The sequence below is a fragment of the Embiotoca jacksoni genome, unplaced genomic scaffold, assembly GCF_022577435.1.
Source record: "Embiotoca jacksoni isolate LCO1_2020_lvr unplaced genomic scaffold, fEmbJac1.0.p SCAF_16, whole genome shotgun sequence".
NCBI classification, from domain to species: Eukaryota; Metazoa; Chordata; class Actinopteri; family Embiotocidae; genus Embiotoca; species Embiotoca jacksoni.
Genome location: NW_027185296.1, coordinates 6,959,569 through 6,973,752, shown reverse-complemented (window position 1 = coordinate 6,973,752; position 14,184 = coordinate 6,959,569). Strand labels below are relative to the sequence as shown.

At 40.8% G+C, this 14,184-nt stretch overlaps 1 protein-coding gene across 3 annotated transcripts; it reads left to right on the top strand.

Moving 5' to 3' along the window:
• The first annotated feature begins 1,992 nt into the window (after positions 1-1,992).
• On the top strand, positions 1,993-9,197 carry mindy4 (MINDY lysine 48 deubiquitinase 4). Of its 3 annotated transcripts, none has more exons than XM_069150558.1 (18): positions 1,993-2,368; positions 2,715-2,834; positions 2,915-3,141; positions 3,245-3,488; positions 3,571-3,824; positions 3,917-3,969; positions 4,060-4,166; positions 4,259-4,375; positions 4,497-4,588; positions 4,798-4,896; positions 5,213-5,276; positions 5,549-5,614; positions 5,711-5,778; positions 5,881-5,944; positions 6,510-6,671; positions 7,517-7,697; positions 7,937-8,015; positions 8,233-9,197. In XM_069150558.1, exons 1-18 carry the CDS (start codon positions 2,309-2,311, stop codon positions 8,279-8,281), a joined length of 2,106 nt encoding a protein of 701 aa, XP_069006659.1. In that variant the 5' UTR covers positions 1,993-2,308; the 3' UTR covers positions 8,282-9,197. The 3 variants fall into 3 exon arrangements, with proteins under 3 accessions (XP_069006659.1, XP_069006658.1, XP_069006660.1); XM_069150557.1 differs by having other exon boundaries at positions 4,795-4,896; XM_069150559.1 differs by lacking the exon at positions 1,993-2,368 and adding an exon at positions 2,385-2,641 and having other exon boundaries at positions 4,795-4,896.
• Positions 9,198-14,184: the final 4,987 nt, after the last annotated feature.

Here is a 14,184-nt window from a genome sequence, read left to right as displayed (position 1 = left end):
CATGTTTTCAACCTCCTTCCTCATTTGATTTTGCTTATTCACCAGCAGCTTCACCTGTCTCCTCTCATCAGCCAGCTGGCTCTGGGTTTCTTCTAGTTCTCTGCTAAATTTGATCCTCAGTCTCTGCTCGTCGAAACATTTGCCTCTCTCTTTGCCAAACAGATTGCGCTGCTCCTCTGCCGAGGTCTTTTCTTTGTGGCGCTCGACGGTCAAATATTTAATCTGGTCCCAGAGTTCTTTGTTTTCTTTCGTTTCTGACTTCAGGTTGTTGGAGAGCTCTGAGGCTCTGCTCCTGAGAGATGCCGTGCTCCTCGGCCCTTTGCAGATCAGCCTTCAGCTCCTCCACCTGTTGGAGTAGAGCTTCCTTTTCTCTCAGTAGGGCTTCTTTCTCTTGGCGTTTCCTTTCCTTTTTCGTTCCTGAGAACTTGTTGCAAATCTGCTGCCAGGCGCTGTTGTTGGTGCCTTGGGCAGATTGACTCGCTTTCGAACTCATCTTGTATTACTGACTTAGTTTTTCAGGCCAAGGACCCCCAAACTGATAGAGATGGAGCAGGGACCCCCTATGATGTATTTTGTGTAAAATTGTTTTATATTAAACTGGGCTTAGTGCCATGTATAAACATACCTTGTTGTTGTGCATTCAATACTAAGCTATTCAAATAATACACAGGTTCATATATTCATGTTTTTATTTTAAACAAGTAGATGTCGTTTAAAAATAAATAAATAAATAAAACAAATTCTTTACAACGGTATCTTTTCAAACAATATTGCAGCGCTACAATGTTAGATTCATGTTATTGTGTATTTAAAGACATTTAAATTTGTGGAAAAAAATGGGGAAAAATATTAAGAAAATATAAAAAAAATTGCTAATCAACCAAAAATTACATGACCCCTTGCAGTACCTCTGTGGACCCTTTAGGGGTCGCGGATCCCCTATTGAAGACCTCTGCCTTAAGGTTTAAAGGATAATCATTACCAATAACTAACACAGCCCATACAGATTGATCATCACTAGTATTCTCACACACCTTTGTCTGCAGGTATGGTACACATCCAATGTGTGGTGCCACGAGCTTGAGCTTCATCGTTTGGAGTTGGAGCTGTGATGCACTGGGCCATATCTATCACAACTTGAAATTTCTGCAGAATCATACAGAAAATAAATCAAGATCATTTAAATGGTCACTCGAGGTAATATTTTGCTTCACTTCCATAAACCTCATTACCTGTGGCACATTAAAACAAAGTTTGTGACCCTTCCTCGCTTAATTGGATTACCTATAGGCAAAGCGGGTAACTGGCCCACGATCACTGCATGTTGACTGGTTTTGGTAATTTGATTAATTTTAATTTTGTTAAAGTAAAATATCCATTATGGTAATTGTTGCATTTTTAGAACATTTTTGTCACATGTCAGCAATCTTGTGTCAGACGTTAGTCGGTGAGTTTTATATTACATGACGTCCCTGAAAAGGCTGCATTGAATCAAACTGCCATTAAGTAACACAACATAGTATTATTTCAGTATAGTAGACTGGTAGTTCCAGAATTAATGAGAACTTGACATAGTAAACTACACATTGCACACAGGGTGCTGATTTGAGGATCGGCCAGTAGAGCCAAACAGCAAATCCTCCCCCCAGGGCCGCCTATCAGCGGTTGTGCTGGTGCATGCATGGTGCACCACTCAAGACTCCACGTTCAACCCAAGAACAGGTTCCTGGAGAAGGAAAATCGCAGCAATTCAACAGAATTAAAAGGGAAGCTGCTTTTTCTCGACTTTTATCCTGTCAAATTCTTGTAACAGCCTTCAATTTATTTCGGGACGCCTTTTGGCTGGTCCGCTGCATGACTGCGCACAAACTTGCGCTCCAAGTCATCATTATAAAAGTGTGTGTGTGTGTGTGTGTGTTCGCTTTCAACGATGGGACAGCGGGGCGACCCCGGGGGGGGGCGGCGACCCGGGGGGGGGGGGCGACAAGCGTCACCACGGTAACGCACAGTTCCACAGATACTACGAGACGTCCATGTACACACGGAGAGACTCCACCGTCCGTAACGTGTGCATGTGTCTGTACTGTGTCGCAGCGGTTCGAGTTCAGATGATTTGAATCGGAGGAGTGAAGTGTGAAATCTCTTCAGTCAGGTTGGTGCTCTGAAGACCACAAGTCGTCACCGAACCGGTTAACTCTGCCTCGCCTCGGTGTTGATGCACCTCGCCGCTGTTTCCAAGGACCATGGCCGCTGCTTCCTGTTGATTTATATTTATTAAAAAAAACAAAACAAACCGTACGCTCCCATCATGGTCGCTTCAGTTGAAGAGGTTTCTTCGTCCCTTGTGCGGGAATATCTGAGCCGAAAGGTAAGTCAGCTAAGCTAACGCTGGCTCGGTGGTCAGCAGGACTGGTTCTGTGCAGACTGCTAATACTGCTAGCCAGCTAGCCGGTGGTAGCTTCCGTTCAGGTTTGTAAAAGACTTTAGACTGACCTGATTTCGTGCAATCACTCGTTTTGGGTGGTCTCGGTGATAGACATTACAATATGAAGCCTGTTTTTATCTCTAGATGTACGTGTGTTCGTAGCAGCTGCATCATTACCAGCAGAGTATGTGAACGATATCCGCAGTTGCAATATGGGTAAACAAAACAAACACTCAGCCTGTGACTGGCCCCGGGATACACTGTAAAACATGTTGGTCTTGATCTGCAGGGGCTCAAAAGGACTATCGCCTGTATGGATGAGGAGCATCCGCGCACAGAAGCCAGCATCAACAACAGATCACAACTGAGACAGATGCTCAACATAGAGGATCTCTACAGAAAGAACAAGGCGAGTCTCGCAGCAGGAGGCTGGCGGCCGTGCAGATGCATAACACAAAAGGTCTGTAGCTGACTTCTCTGTAATTGCAGGTTGAGAATTCCCCCTTGAAAACATTACTGGAGATTATTGTGAAGCATCACATTGAGCGACTTCAGAACAACAAGATCTCCAGCGATGAAAGTGATTCTCTGCAGAGTGCCCGAGCGATCGGCTCGACTGATGACGGCGGTCCCGCAGGAGCATCATCAGTGATGGATGACACAAAAACAGAGGATAGCACACCAGCTTTGGTCAGCAGCAAACAGACCAAATTAAGGTAGCCTATTTCAAAGTCCACAGCTTTGAGCCGTGATTTTGTGCCGTTTTGGCTGGGTTTTTTTTAAATTGGTTTTTAACTTCGGTGGGATTCTCTGTCGCAGATCGGATGTAAAAGGAAGCTGCCCTCCTCAGCCTGAGAAACACAGAGTTCCCGGTCATAATCAAACAGGTTTCTGGGCTTGTGATTTAGAAAACCAAAAAAGGCAGTCACTCATCGCTTCCCTTCAGGACAATGACAGCTGCACCCAAAAAGAAGCGGAAAACAATACTTCCATCACTGAGACCACCCAAAGGAGCAGAAGTAATCGCAGTAAACGAGGGATGATGGCTGGACCAATACCCCAGGTACTGAACTTCTGATGCTTAAAAACGTCCTGATCCCATATTTATTATATTCTTATCCTTTTCTGATGTTTTGTCTTTTTAGGAGTCAAACAGAAAGAGGCAGAGTCGAAGGGTTGAGGTGTCCCAGCCAGCGCTCAGAAAAGAAGAGGAAAACAGGAAGTCTAAGGATGGACTTGTAGTGGCTGGCTTTCATCAAAAAAGCTTTGAAAGGAGTCTAATTGAAATCAGCTCAGCTGGCTGTGGAAGAGAGAAACAGGAGTTGCTGAGTACACGAGAGAGAATACGGAGTGAAAACAGCTTTGAAAAAGTGGGACAAAACATACCAAAGACAAGAAGGTAAATGGCTTTCGGTGACAACGTCATGCTTTTATACTGTTGAAACTAATTTACAAGGGTTTTATCTTTGTCTTTTTTTTTGTTTTTCTTAGAGTAAAGAGCAGGCCAAATGTGGCTGATTTGGACGTGTCTGAGATGGTGCTGGGTAAGTGCTGCGTCTTTTGTCTCTGACCTTTTTGGCAACAACTTGATGCTCATAATTTGTCAAACTTGATGTGTGTTAATCAATCTCCAGATGACATTGATGATGACGATCTGCAAGAGCTCTCCAAAGTGTGTCTTCAGAGAACTGTTGCAGAGCACAGCTTTGCAGGCCGCTCAATGGACCGACACACCGCCGTGGTGGGTTGTTTACCGCGGTGCTTCTTTAGAACCGTTGGGTTCAGTTTCTGCGGTTGTCTTTGATTTTCTGTTTGTTCTCTGATTTTCTCCAGGAATTGAAAGTGCTTCTTCTTGGTTCCAGCCAAAATTGTTTCAATATTGAGTGGAGGAATCAGGGTTTCACGTTCTCTGAAACGCATGACCTCAGATACGGAATCGTGCAGAAGAAGGTCATTTTAACAATTCCTGCTCAAATTAATCAATCTAGCACGTATATTTTAATGTAATTTATTAAATTATGTCATTAAGACTCATAATTTTACATTTTCCCTGTGTGTATTGAATTTTTAGGGTGGTCCTTGTGGAGTTCTGGCATCTATCCAAGCCTTTGTTCTAAAGAAACTACTGTTTGAAGAAACTCAGAGCAGTAATACTGGCCTTCAGTACGTTATCCCTGAGTTCAGACCTTTGTCCTGTAATGGTAACCTCTGTGTGGCCTATTCCAATTATTTGAATGCTTCTTACAGCCATTATTTCACATCAAGGAGTGTTTTGTAACAACTGTTGCGTATTGACCTCTACATTTCGTTATTAACTGTGTTGTTACCCCAGACGACCTGCTTTACACTCAAATGCCACTTTTTCTCAGTAGGTTAAGACCTTCCAACATTTGCAGAAGAAAGTGTCTTGTTTTAGCAGTGGCTGAGGTCTTGTGGAGGGCCGGCGAGGAAAAACAAGCCACAGTTGCAATGTAAGATCACACCGTTATCCACTAAATCCTCCACATCCAGCCTTTTACCCACACACAAAGCCTCGTTGTCGACGTTCATTTAGGTCAAATGCATGAGACCTTGTTTAGATGTTCAGGATTAGGGTGCTTCAGTATATCCGTTTCATATGAGCAACCTCATCAACATGGGCTCATCTCACCACCAGCCTTATCTGTATCTGCAGCTGTCAAACTAACTCATCTCAGAAATGTTTGATTTATCTGCTGTGTCAGCACTCTTTGTGCACTTTTTTTTTTACCACTTTTTCTCTTTTTTTTTTTTTTTTTTTTTAAACAGAAATTCAGGGAGAAATCATTTCACCCCAGCTGGACGCTACAAATCTGAAGGAGTTCTAGAAAAGGTATAGACATGCTTCTGTATATGCAACTGCTGGTGTTTATATATTAAAGTTACACTCAAGTCGACCACATGGATTTCACCTCAATGCAGCAGAATATATATCTTCAGTATTTTATTACTGGTGCTGTTATCGGACGAAATTCACAGCCATAGCCAGATGAACTTTTTGCTTTAAGTCTGTCATCAGTCCTGCTACTGTGTGTACTTTTGATTCCTAAGCTACAACATTGCATTTTATGTGGAGGTTTAGTGACTCCCCCCCTTTTGTTCTAGATAACGTGTTTCACTCTGGACAACGTCAAGGATCTGCAGTTGATTCTGGAGCAGCACATTGAGCAGGTGAGAAAATCTCAATCAAATTTCTCAGCTTTATTTTGTGTGTCAAGTCTACAAAACTCTGGCACCACTTGTTCTAATCTCTGTTTTTGTCCACAGTTTGAAACTGGGTTGTTAGGCTGCATGCTGCTGACCATATCTGCTGTTCTGTCCCGATCCATTGAAAAGTATATGGAGCCTTTTTAAAACCATTTCCAAAAAAGATGTACAGTATAAACTGCTTTGAGTCAGGTAGTGAAAGAACTAAAGTATCTGTTTTCTTTCCTTAGAGTGAGACAGGATATGGACGTGCCCACCACCACGCTTATCGGAGCTCATGGCTACTGCACTCAGGTTTGACATACAACTAGGCACTTGATATTCTGTTTGTTTGTTTGTTATTAAAAATATATAAAACGATGACAGTACAGAAATTTGTCTTAATGAAGTTTAGTTTATTTTTTTCAGGTAGAGTTGCTTAAAAGTGTAACTACTGCACTTTTTAACACTGAATCAAAAGATGTAATCAAACGTTATATGGATAAGGTCACAACCTGATTGGGCAGCTTTAATAACCTCCAGAACAATACTGGTTGCTGAGCTAAGTGAGCTCGAGAGATTTGTCTTTATGTGGTGGTATTTTTTTTTTTTTAGCAGCTGAGAACTCACAAAAATCTTATAAAATGTATCAATAAGTCAAGACAGACTCACCTGTTCAGGAGGTCTCAGTCTGCTTGTTTGGTGCACAGCAAGGTTCAGGGGGCAGCGTTCACTCATGCACTGAGAGCAATCGAACCCAACCTGCCAAGTCTGAACATACCCTAAATATAACACATAAAACAGACAGTTAGCAGTAATACTTCGGTCTGTGTGCACAAAGTATATTGCAGCACTAACAGTGCCTTTCTGTGTTCACCAGGAGCTGGTCAACCTGTTGATCTGCGGCAGAGCAGTGTCCAACGTCTTTGACAATGATATGGAGTTAGACTCGGGCAATGGCAACATCACTCTACTGAAGGGAATTAAAGACCACTGTGACGTTGGCCTGCTGTCCTTGTTTGAACATTATAACATCTGTAAGGTGAGTGAGCGCTGGCTGACACTGTGGTCGGCCTTCTACTGACAGACCCAGTTAGAGTCGAGAGAAAGCACAGGACCTCAGGGGGCATTATTTACTGTCATTCTGGGAACATCTGTGCTGCTGATGGCACACAGCACAGAAAAGAATGCTCTGAAGACTATTATGACATTTATAATGGTCAACAACACATACAACTGGAAATGTTAAAAGTACTTCAGATACACGACACAGGGATAACTTAAGAAAATGTGACTGCTCTCTTTTTTATCTGAAGCTGTGGCATAGGGACACATTTAATGGACCAATTAAAGTGAAATGTAATTAATACATCAATAATCAGATGGTGGACATGTGGAAGATGGTATGTTGAAGAATATGTAAGACTTCCCATAGGAAACAGTGATTAATGGCATGTTTTGCTGTTGTGTTTCTAATTATTGAGGTCTCAAGGTTTTATTCAAATGGCATTGAACAAATTCATGATTCATCAATGCATTTTTTTGGAAAATTTGTCACTTTTAAGTCTTGGAAAACTAGTTTTGCTGCTAACAATCTTTGTATTACATCAACCAGTGTCCTTTATCACATTGAAATACAGAAGTGTGGTTGTAAAGTATCATCCCAATGGGTCTTTTACTTAATTAGATTTAGCAGCTTCATTTTAAAGATCCTGCATTGAGCACGATGACCCAAGTCAATGCTTACTGAAACAAATATACACACTTTATGTCTTAACGAAACGCTGTGACTTATATTATAGTGATTGAATATGTAGCTGAAATAATATTACCTAACCTGCTGACAGACCGCTTTGCTCTGTTGTGTTCTCTGTTCTTCTAACGAAGGTGGGAGCTTTTCTGAAGACTCCCTGTTACCCCGTCTGGGTGGTGTGCAGTGAAAGCCACTTCAGCGTGCTGTTTGGCCTGCAGAGGGAGCTGTTGACCAATGAGGACAAAGGTCTGGAGTTTGACTTGTACTATTACGACGGACTGGCCAATCAGCAGGAGGAGATCCGCCTCACTGTCTGTATGTAGCATCACTCTGTCTGACTGTGTTTTTTTTCTGAGGATGTAGTTATGATCTCTTGGTGACTAGCCTGAACAGACAGTAAGTATTGATATGAAATGATGATGTGATGTTTTTACTTCACTTTTCTTGTGGCACTTATTGTTTTAAGCCTAAATTATCTGGGTCTTTTTTATGTTGATGCTGCAATAGTGTTATTTTCCATCTAAACTAAAAATGCTGATTGTTTGTATTTGTAGCTGTTGGCAAATTGTCCCTGAGCTGCCAGGATGATGACACTGACCTCATTCCTCCACTGGACCTCTGCATCAGAACAAGGTCATGATCTTTCAGTTTTACACACAAACAGACACACCCACATGTGCACAGTGATGTCTGCAGATCCTGAAAGCAACCATAAAATGTTTTGACATTGACTGATGTAATCAGAGGGTGTTAAAATTCCTTGCATACCCTGCAGATAGTTTGCAGTTGTGAAGAGGATTGTATGTACTGGTTAGTTCTTCATGGCTCAAACTGTTTCCTTTTTTTCCAGGTGGGAAGATGCGTTTGTCAACTGGAATGACACAGAGCCGATTCTCTGAGTGAACGTGTGGTCTGATATTATTTTAAGTGTGGTTAGGGCCATGAACTGACAATAAACATTTTGCATCAGCAGTACAGATACTTGTATGTGGGTTTTATCATGTTTCCATTATATTATATTAAGTTCTCATACATGTTAGACTTACCATTGTTCTCTTTTCTGAGTGAGACACTGTGTTGGCCAAATTTGACAGCGAGAATTCTTTTGGCTCCCACTCGGATATTAAATTACGCATCAGCTAACAGCTTCATGCTGTTGCCTACAAATAAAAGACATATTAGAGAATGCAGTTAATCAATTTTTGGGATGTTTTAGCAATAAACATATGGTAACTTTTTCTCAAAATGTATGTGAACATTTGGTTTGGATGGAAACTTATACAGTATACTTGTTGCAAGATGCAGTGTTCAACACAGTGGCCTTTTCCTCTCAACCTTGTATATCACAGATTGTCCATATTTTAGAGCATATTAAAATGATTACTCTGCATATTAGAAATTTTATGTATATGTGCTATTTTGATGAAGAAATCTGTTAAATATGAAAGGTGAATGTTTAAAAAAATATTTGTACATCATGTCTTAACAAATTTCACACGCTACTTCCGATATAAACTGTATATCTTATTCTGCAGTTGGTTTTGAAGTTGCCAAAAGTTAAATTGCCTATGTGTGCACATTTTAGATGACAAAATATAGTTGTGTCATAGATTTACTTATAATTCAGAAGTGTTGTAAAGAGGATGGATGAAATAACATCTGACTGGTGTGTTTGTCAAAGGATGACCTGACAACAGGTACATACTCTGTGTGTTGGTGAGTGAGACTGCCTTACAAAAGTGCTCATAACTTGCCTTGATGAATTTTCACTTCTGACAGACCTCTCATCTGGTCAGATAATAAAATCCTTCAAAAGCTGAACTGTCTCCACGCAGTGATGGTTTTATTGTGTCCCTCTTTCACCGTTGTCTTGCGCACAGAACTTCTGTCAGTCAACGAACATTTTTGTTCGTGTGCCCATGAGGCTGCTGTCACCTGCCAACCAAATAGAAAACATAATGGCAAGTACTGAGTGACGGGTTATAAGATATATCAATAAATGATGCTAAAATTACAGAATGTACACTTTATCTACTGTACCTTACACATTGTTGTACGTTGTTGAGAAAAGATCATGAACTTCAATATGCATACTCTGCTAAGGCTTTTAATTAGAAAATCTCAAGTGCTTCTGCAACTAATTAACCATGGTGTTGTCCTCAGGTCAAAATGATCCACAGCTGTGTTCAACCAAGTTCTATTTTATTTCTATATTTTTATATTTTTTGGGATCATTGGTCATCATTCTTTGAAGAAACCCTCACAGCCTCCTTGTCACCAATGATCCCCAAAAATATGAAAATAAAATAGAACTTGGTTGAACACAGCTGCGGGTCATTTTGACCTGAGGACAACACCAGGGTTAATTGTATGTGGTATCTACAATTGAAAGAAAAATAAATCCTAAATAAATAAATAAAACTTGTTAAAAGCAGTGTTTTCTTACTCGTGACAATAAACAGGAGATTAATTGCAGGATTTGGAGTTGCATCATCTGTGATTCTGTTAATATTAACATGAAGTATACTTTATTCAAACCAATGTCAGAGGTTTGATCTCTACTATCATGATGGACTGGCCAAGCAGCAGGTGGATGTCCATCCATGATTATCTGGGCTCTCCTCATTTAGTTATTTTGCTTGTAAGTGTGCCTGTATACTGAAAATGCTGATTGTTTGTATTTTTAGCAGTTGAAAAATGGACCCTGAGCTGTCAGGCCAAAGACACTGACCTAATTCCTCCTCTGGACCTCTGGATCCATTTGGTTTTTCACACAAACAGAGACACCTACATGTGCACAGTGATGTCTGCAGATCCTGAAAGCAAACATAACATGTTTTGACATTTACTGCTATAATCAGAGAGTGTTAAAATTCCTTGCATACCCGAGACAGTTTGAAGTTGCATGTGCTGGTCGGTTTTTCATGCCTTAAACTGTTTCCTTTTTTTCAGGTAGGAAGATGGATTTGTCAACGACTCTCTGAGTGATCACATGGTCTGATAATATTTGAAGTGTGGTTAGGGCCATTGACAAATGAAAAACAATTTGTGTCACCAGTACAGATTATTTTATGCTGGTTTTGTCATGTTAACTGGATATTATATTAAGTTCTCATACATGAGTATTACCATTGTTTTCTGTTCCAAGTGAGACACTGTGTTGGTCAGATTTGACAGCAAGAAAGTTGTCAGTCACATATTCAATAGATCAATACACACTCAACAAAAATATAAACGCAACACTTTTGTTTTTGTTCCCATTTTTCACGAGTTTAAGTAAAAGTGCAGTTTTATCACACAACACAATGCCACAGATGTTACAAGTTCTGAGAGAGTATGCACACCTGTACAGTAATCATGCTGTTTAATCAGCAACTTGACGTGTCACACCTTTAAGGTGGATAGATTCATCAAAGGTGAAGCGCTCACTGACGCAGATTACAATAAATTTGAGAGAAATAAACCTGTTATCTTTTATGAAAGAAGTTTTCAGATCTTTTATTGCACCTCGTGAGAAATGGGAATGAAAACAAGTGTTGCATTTATATTTTTTGTTGAGTATTTCAATCACCAGAAACATCAGTGTCAATGTTGGCACAGATGTACAAACCGCTTTCATGAAAAATACTTTTGTTTACTGCAGTGTGTTTCTGAGGCATTTATTTTTAACTCCCTTGATAAATCAGCTTTTATATAATTCTTAAACATTTTTCCAAATCAAGAGAACAAAATCGAAGCTAATTGTGAATTAAGTCTTAAATATGTCACATGTCAGGGTGAGGAAAAAGAAAAGAAAAAGAGATGCAGTTGAAGGATGCTTTGCAGTTAATCAATGCGTTCAGTCTCATGCCAGGCGTCAGAGCACACAGTGTGGGGCATGCAGAGGGGGTGGCAGGGACTTGGTGCCAACACCTCCAGCACACAGGATCAAAGACACTGCAGCTGGCGCACAGACAGAGCTGCACCAGCTCACTCCTAATCAAACTGTGGTGTGCAGAGTCCAGGCTGTGTCTTGGAAGTCAGGGTCAATACATTTCCAAACCATCCTGGCATTAGTAGAACAATAGAAGCTGCTGCCTTTATTTCATATTCTCATATTCATGATATTTCCATTTTGGCCCGAAGGAAGTGCTGAGGATGAGCTCACTGTGATGATGACATTTCATTCATCTTTTAGCTGTCAAATCCCTAATGGAGGCTGTGTTATCTGAATGTATATTATTGGTGACTCATGAAGGATTTGTGCATTCTGCAAAAGACACAGGAAGAGAGATGAATTAATCATGAGACATGGAGGAAATCAGTGAACCCTCATTGACAATTTTACAGCCATCAAGGCTACTGTGATCACTATAAATAAGGTGGTTTGCTTTAACTGAAGCCTTGGGGTCTAAGAAATTGGATTAAAGTGTTTACTTTTGCCACAAAATTATTCCGTGGACGGGGGGGAAGGGGTGTGAAATACGTCATAAGGAACCGTGTTTAGGTTTTAGCGTGAAATATGTCAGTAAGTGCCAAAAGGCTAACCAAATTTCAAAGCCAATTAAAGACAGGAATTAGGACAATCCATTCACTTGTTGAGCTGGTATCAATTCAGAACTGGGATTTGCTTAAAAGGCCTAAAGTGTACTGCGGCGTTACTGTCAGTCTGAATCACAGCCTCCTCGTACAGAATAAAGCAGAACAAAATACACCAGTGCAGCTGAAGGTGACAATTTAAAGGTGTTTCTTCTCGCTGCTCCGGAGCTTTGGTGGTGCCGGGTGCTGTCTGACAGGAGGGTAATGGCATGGCTTTGGTCTCTATTTACTATTTATTACACTAGAATTTCTCAGAGGTACCAGAGGAGGGATTTGGTGCTTGTGTGTAATTGTGTTAGAGCCCTCCCACATGCTGTCCCTGGTGCATCTTCTGTCTCCTCTCCTAATCTGTGCTGTTTGTCTCCAGATAAGTGATATCCTCCTCAGATTAGGATCCGGTGTCCCTGCTCTGCCCACCCGGAGGGAAAGGGATCCCCGGTGTGTCCCCGTGAGGCGCAAGCTGTATTTTTAGCCACATAATCCTTTTATAGCTTGAGCAGACGACATCACTCCTTTTTCCTAATTGGTCATGGTAATCATTACACAGTATGCCACACAGGAAGTGCTTCATCTGAAATCTTCTACTTTTCGGTCACTTGGTTTTGCAGGTTTGACAACATACAGGTATTTGGTGGAGCATACGTTTTATAAACTGGACTCCTCTGTTCCTGTGGAGGCTATGATTTGTGGGGGGCAGGCCTTTGCCCGTTTTATAGCCGCTGCAGTATGAGTTGGAAAGACTGCATGGATTGAGATCACAATCACACTCATCTGTACATCGTCATCACAACAAAACACTTTTTTTCCCATTGGAATTTCAGTTCACAGCCCCTCGAACTCATGTTTTTTTGTGGTTTATTCCAAACTTTGTTGAATAATGCGTTAACGGGTGTAACAAAATGTTCATGCTAAGTCTGTAGAGACATGCTGTCGTGAGAACTGAGCTGTTGTAATCTTTGGCTTAGTGTATGTTTTTGTCGGAAACAAGTCAGCCTACCAGCATCCCTATGTGTGCGATTCTCAATATTTATTTCACTACCCAAATAAAAACAGCAGACAATCACTGTCACTATTCCCCAGGGCACAAATTCTAGTACAAGATGATCCGACATGACAAGAAGAATAATGTTGGTTGTCCGTGTTGGTTTTATAGCACTCTGTTAATGTTAAGGTATTAAACCCCCTTCAGAAATACACAATGATCAAGTAGAGATTAATTAACTGGCAGCTTTGATGCCTTTACTTACCATCAGAGAGTCACTGTGAGGAAATGACAGCTTTGCTTGTCTTAATCTCCTCAAATTCTCATACACAGTGTTTGCTGTTATTCCACTAAGGAAGCCTTAAAGGAAAACATGCATGATCTTTTGAGAGAAAACAAACATCTTTCATGTCTGGCACAAAGACCAGTCAAGCTGGACATGCTGCGTATCAGATTTCAACTCACGTAACAAGTGATCTGAGGCTCGAGTTCTGCAGGCACACTATAAATTCTGATTATCATTTTCTTGAAACAGTTTTGCTAAAGAAACTCTTGACAAAGCAGTTAGTAATCCTTCCACAAATATACTTTCAAGCACTTAAAATATACCTGCATAATTTCGGTTCTTTTAAACATTTAAAATGCCTCGCACATGTGATTAATTTAAGAGTTCGAGAAGCTTTTGCTGCTCTTATCCGAAGTATATTTGATTCTACCGGGCTTGATATTGCTCAACATGCCGCTGAGTCCAAGATGTCTGACAGATTGAGTGTGTGATGCCAGAGAAAAACACAAAAGTCTGCCAGAAATTTTGCAATGAACTGTAGTTAGAGGAGAGAATTCGGTAATGGTAACACCTGCTTTGAGCAGCAGGGAGAGCCGAGCCTGAAAGGCGCTGGAAACTTACAAGGAAATGTTGGAGCCAGAAAGGAAAGGAAAATGTACTCCCACTGCAGATTCTGTACTGAAACCCATCATCTTTGGCGCTTTTTCAAAATCTAAATGACACGGATCAGGGAACTGCATGTTTCTTCAAAAAAATAATGACACTGTGATACGTTTTGGATTGTCATTAAAAGACCAAAAACACTTGTCAATCATGAGTTTAGTCCCATCCCCTGAGCTTCATTTCCAGCCTCACTCATCACACCGCCTGCCCCTACTTCCCCCTCATCTTCAATAATCTCAAAATGTGCTGTGCTTCAATATTCTTTATTGTTCAATAGTGCAGTGCATTATCAC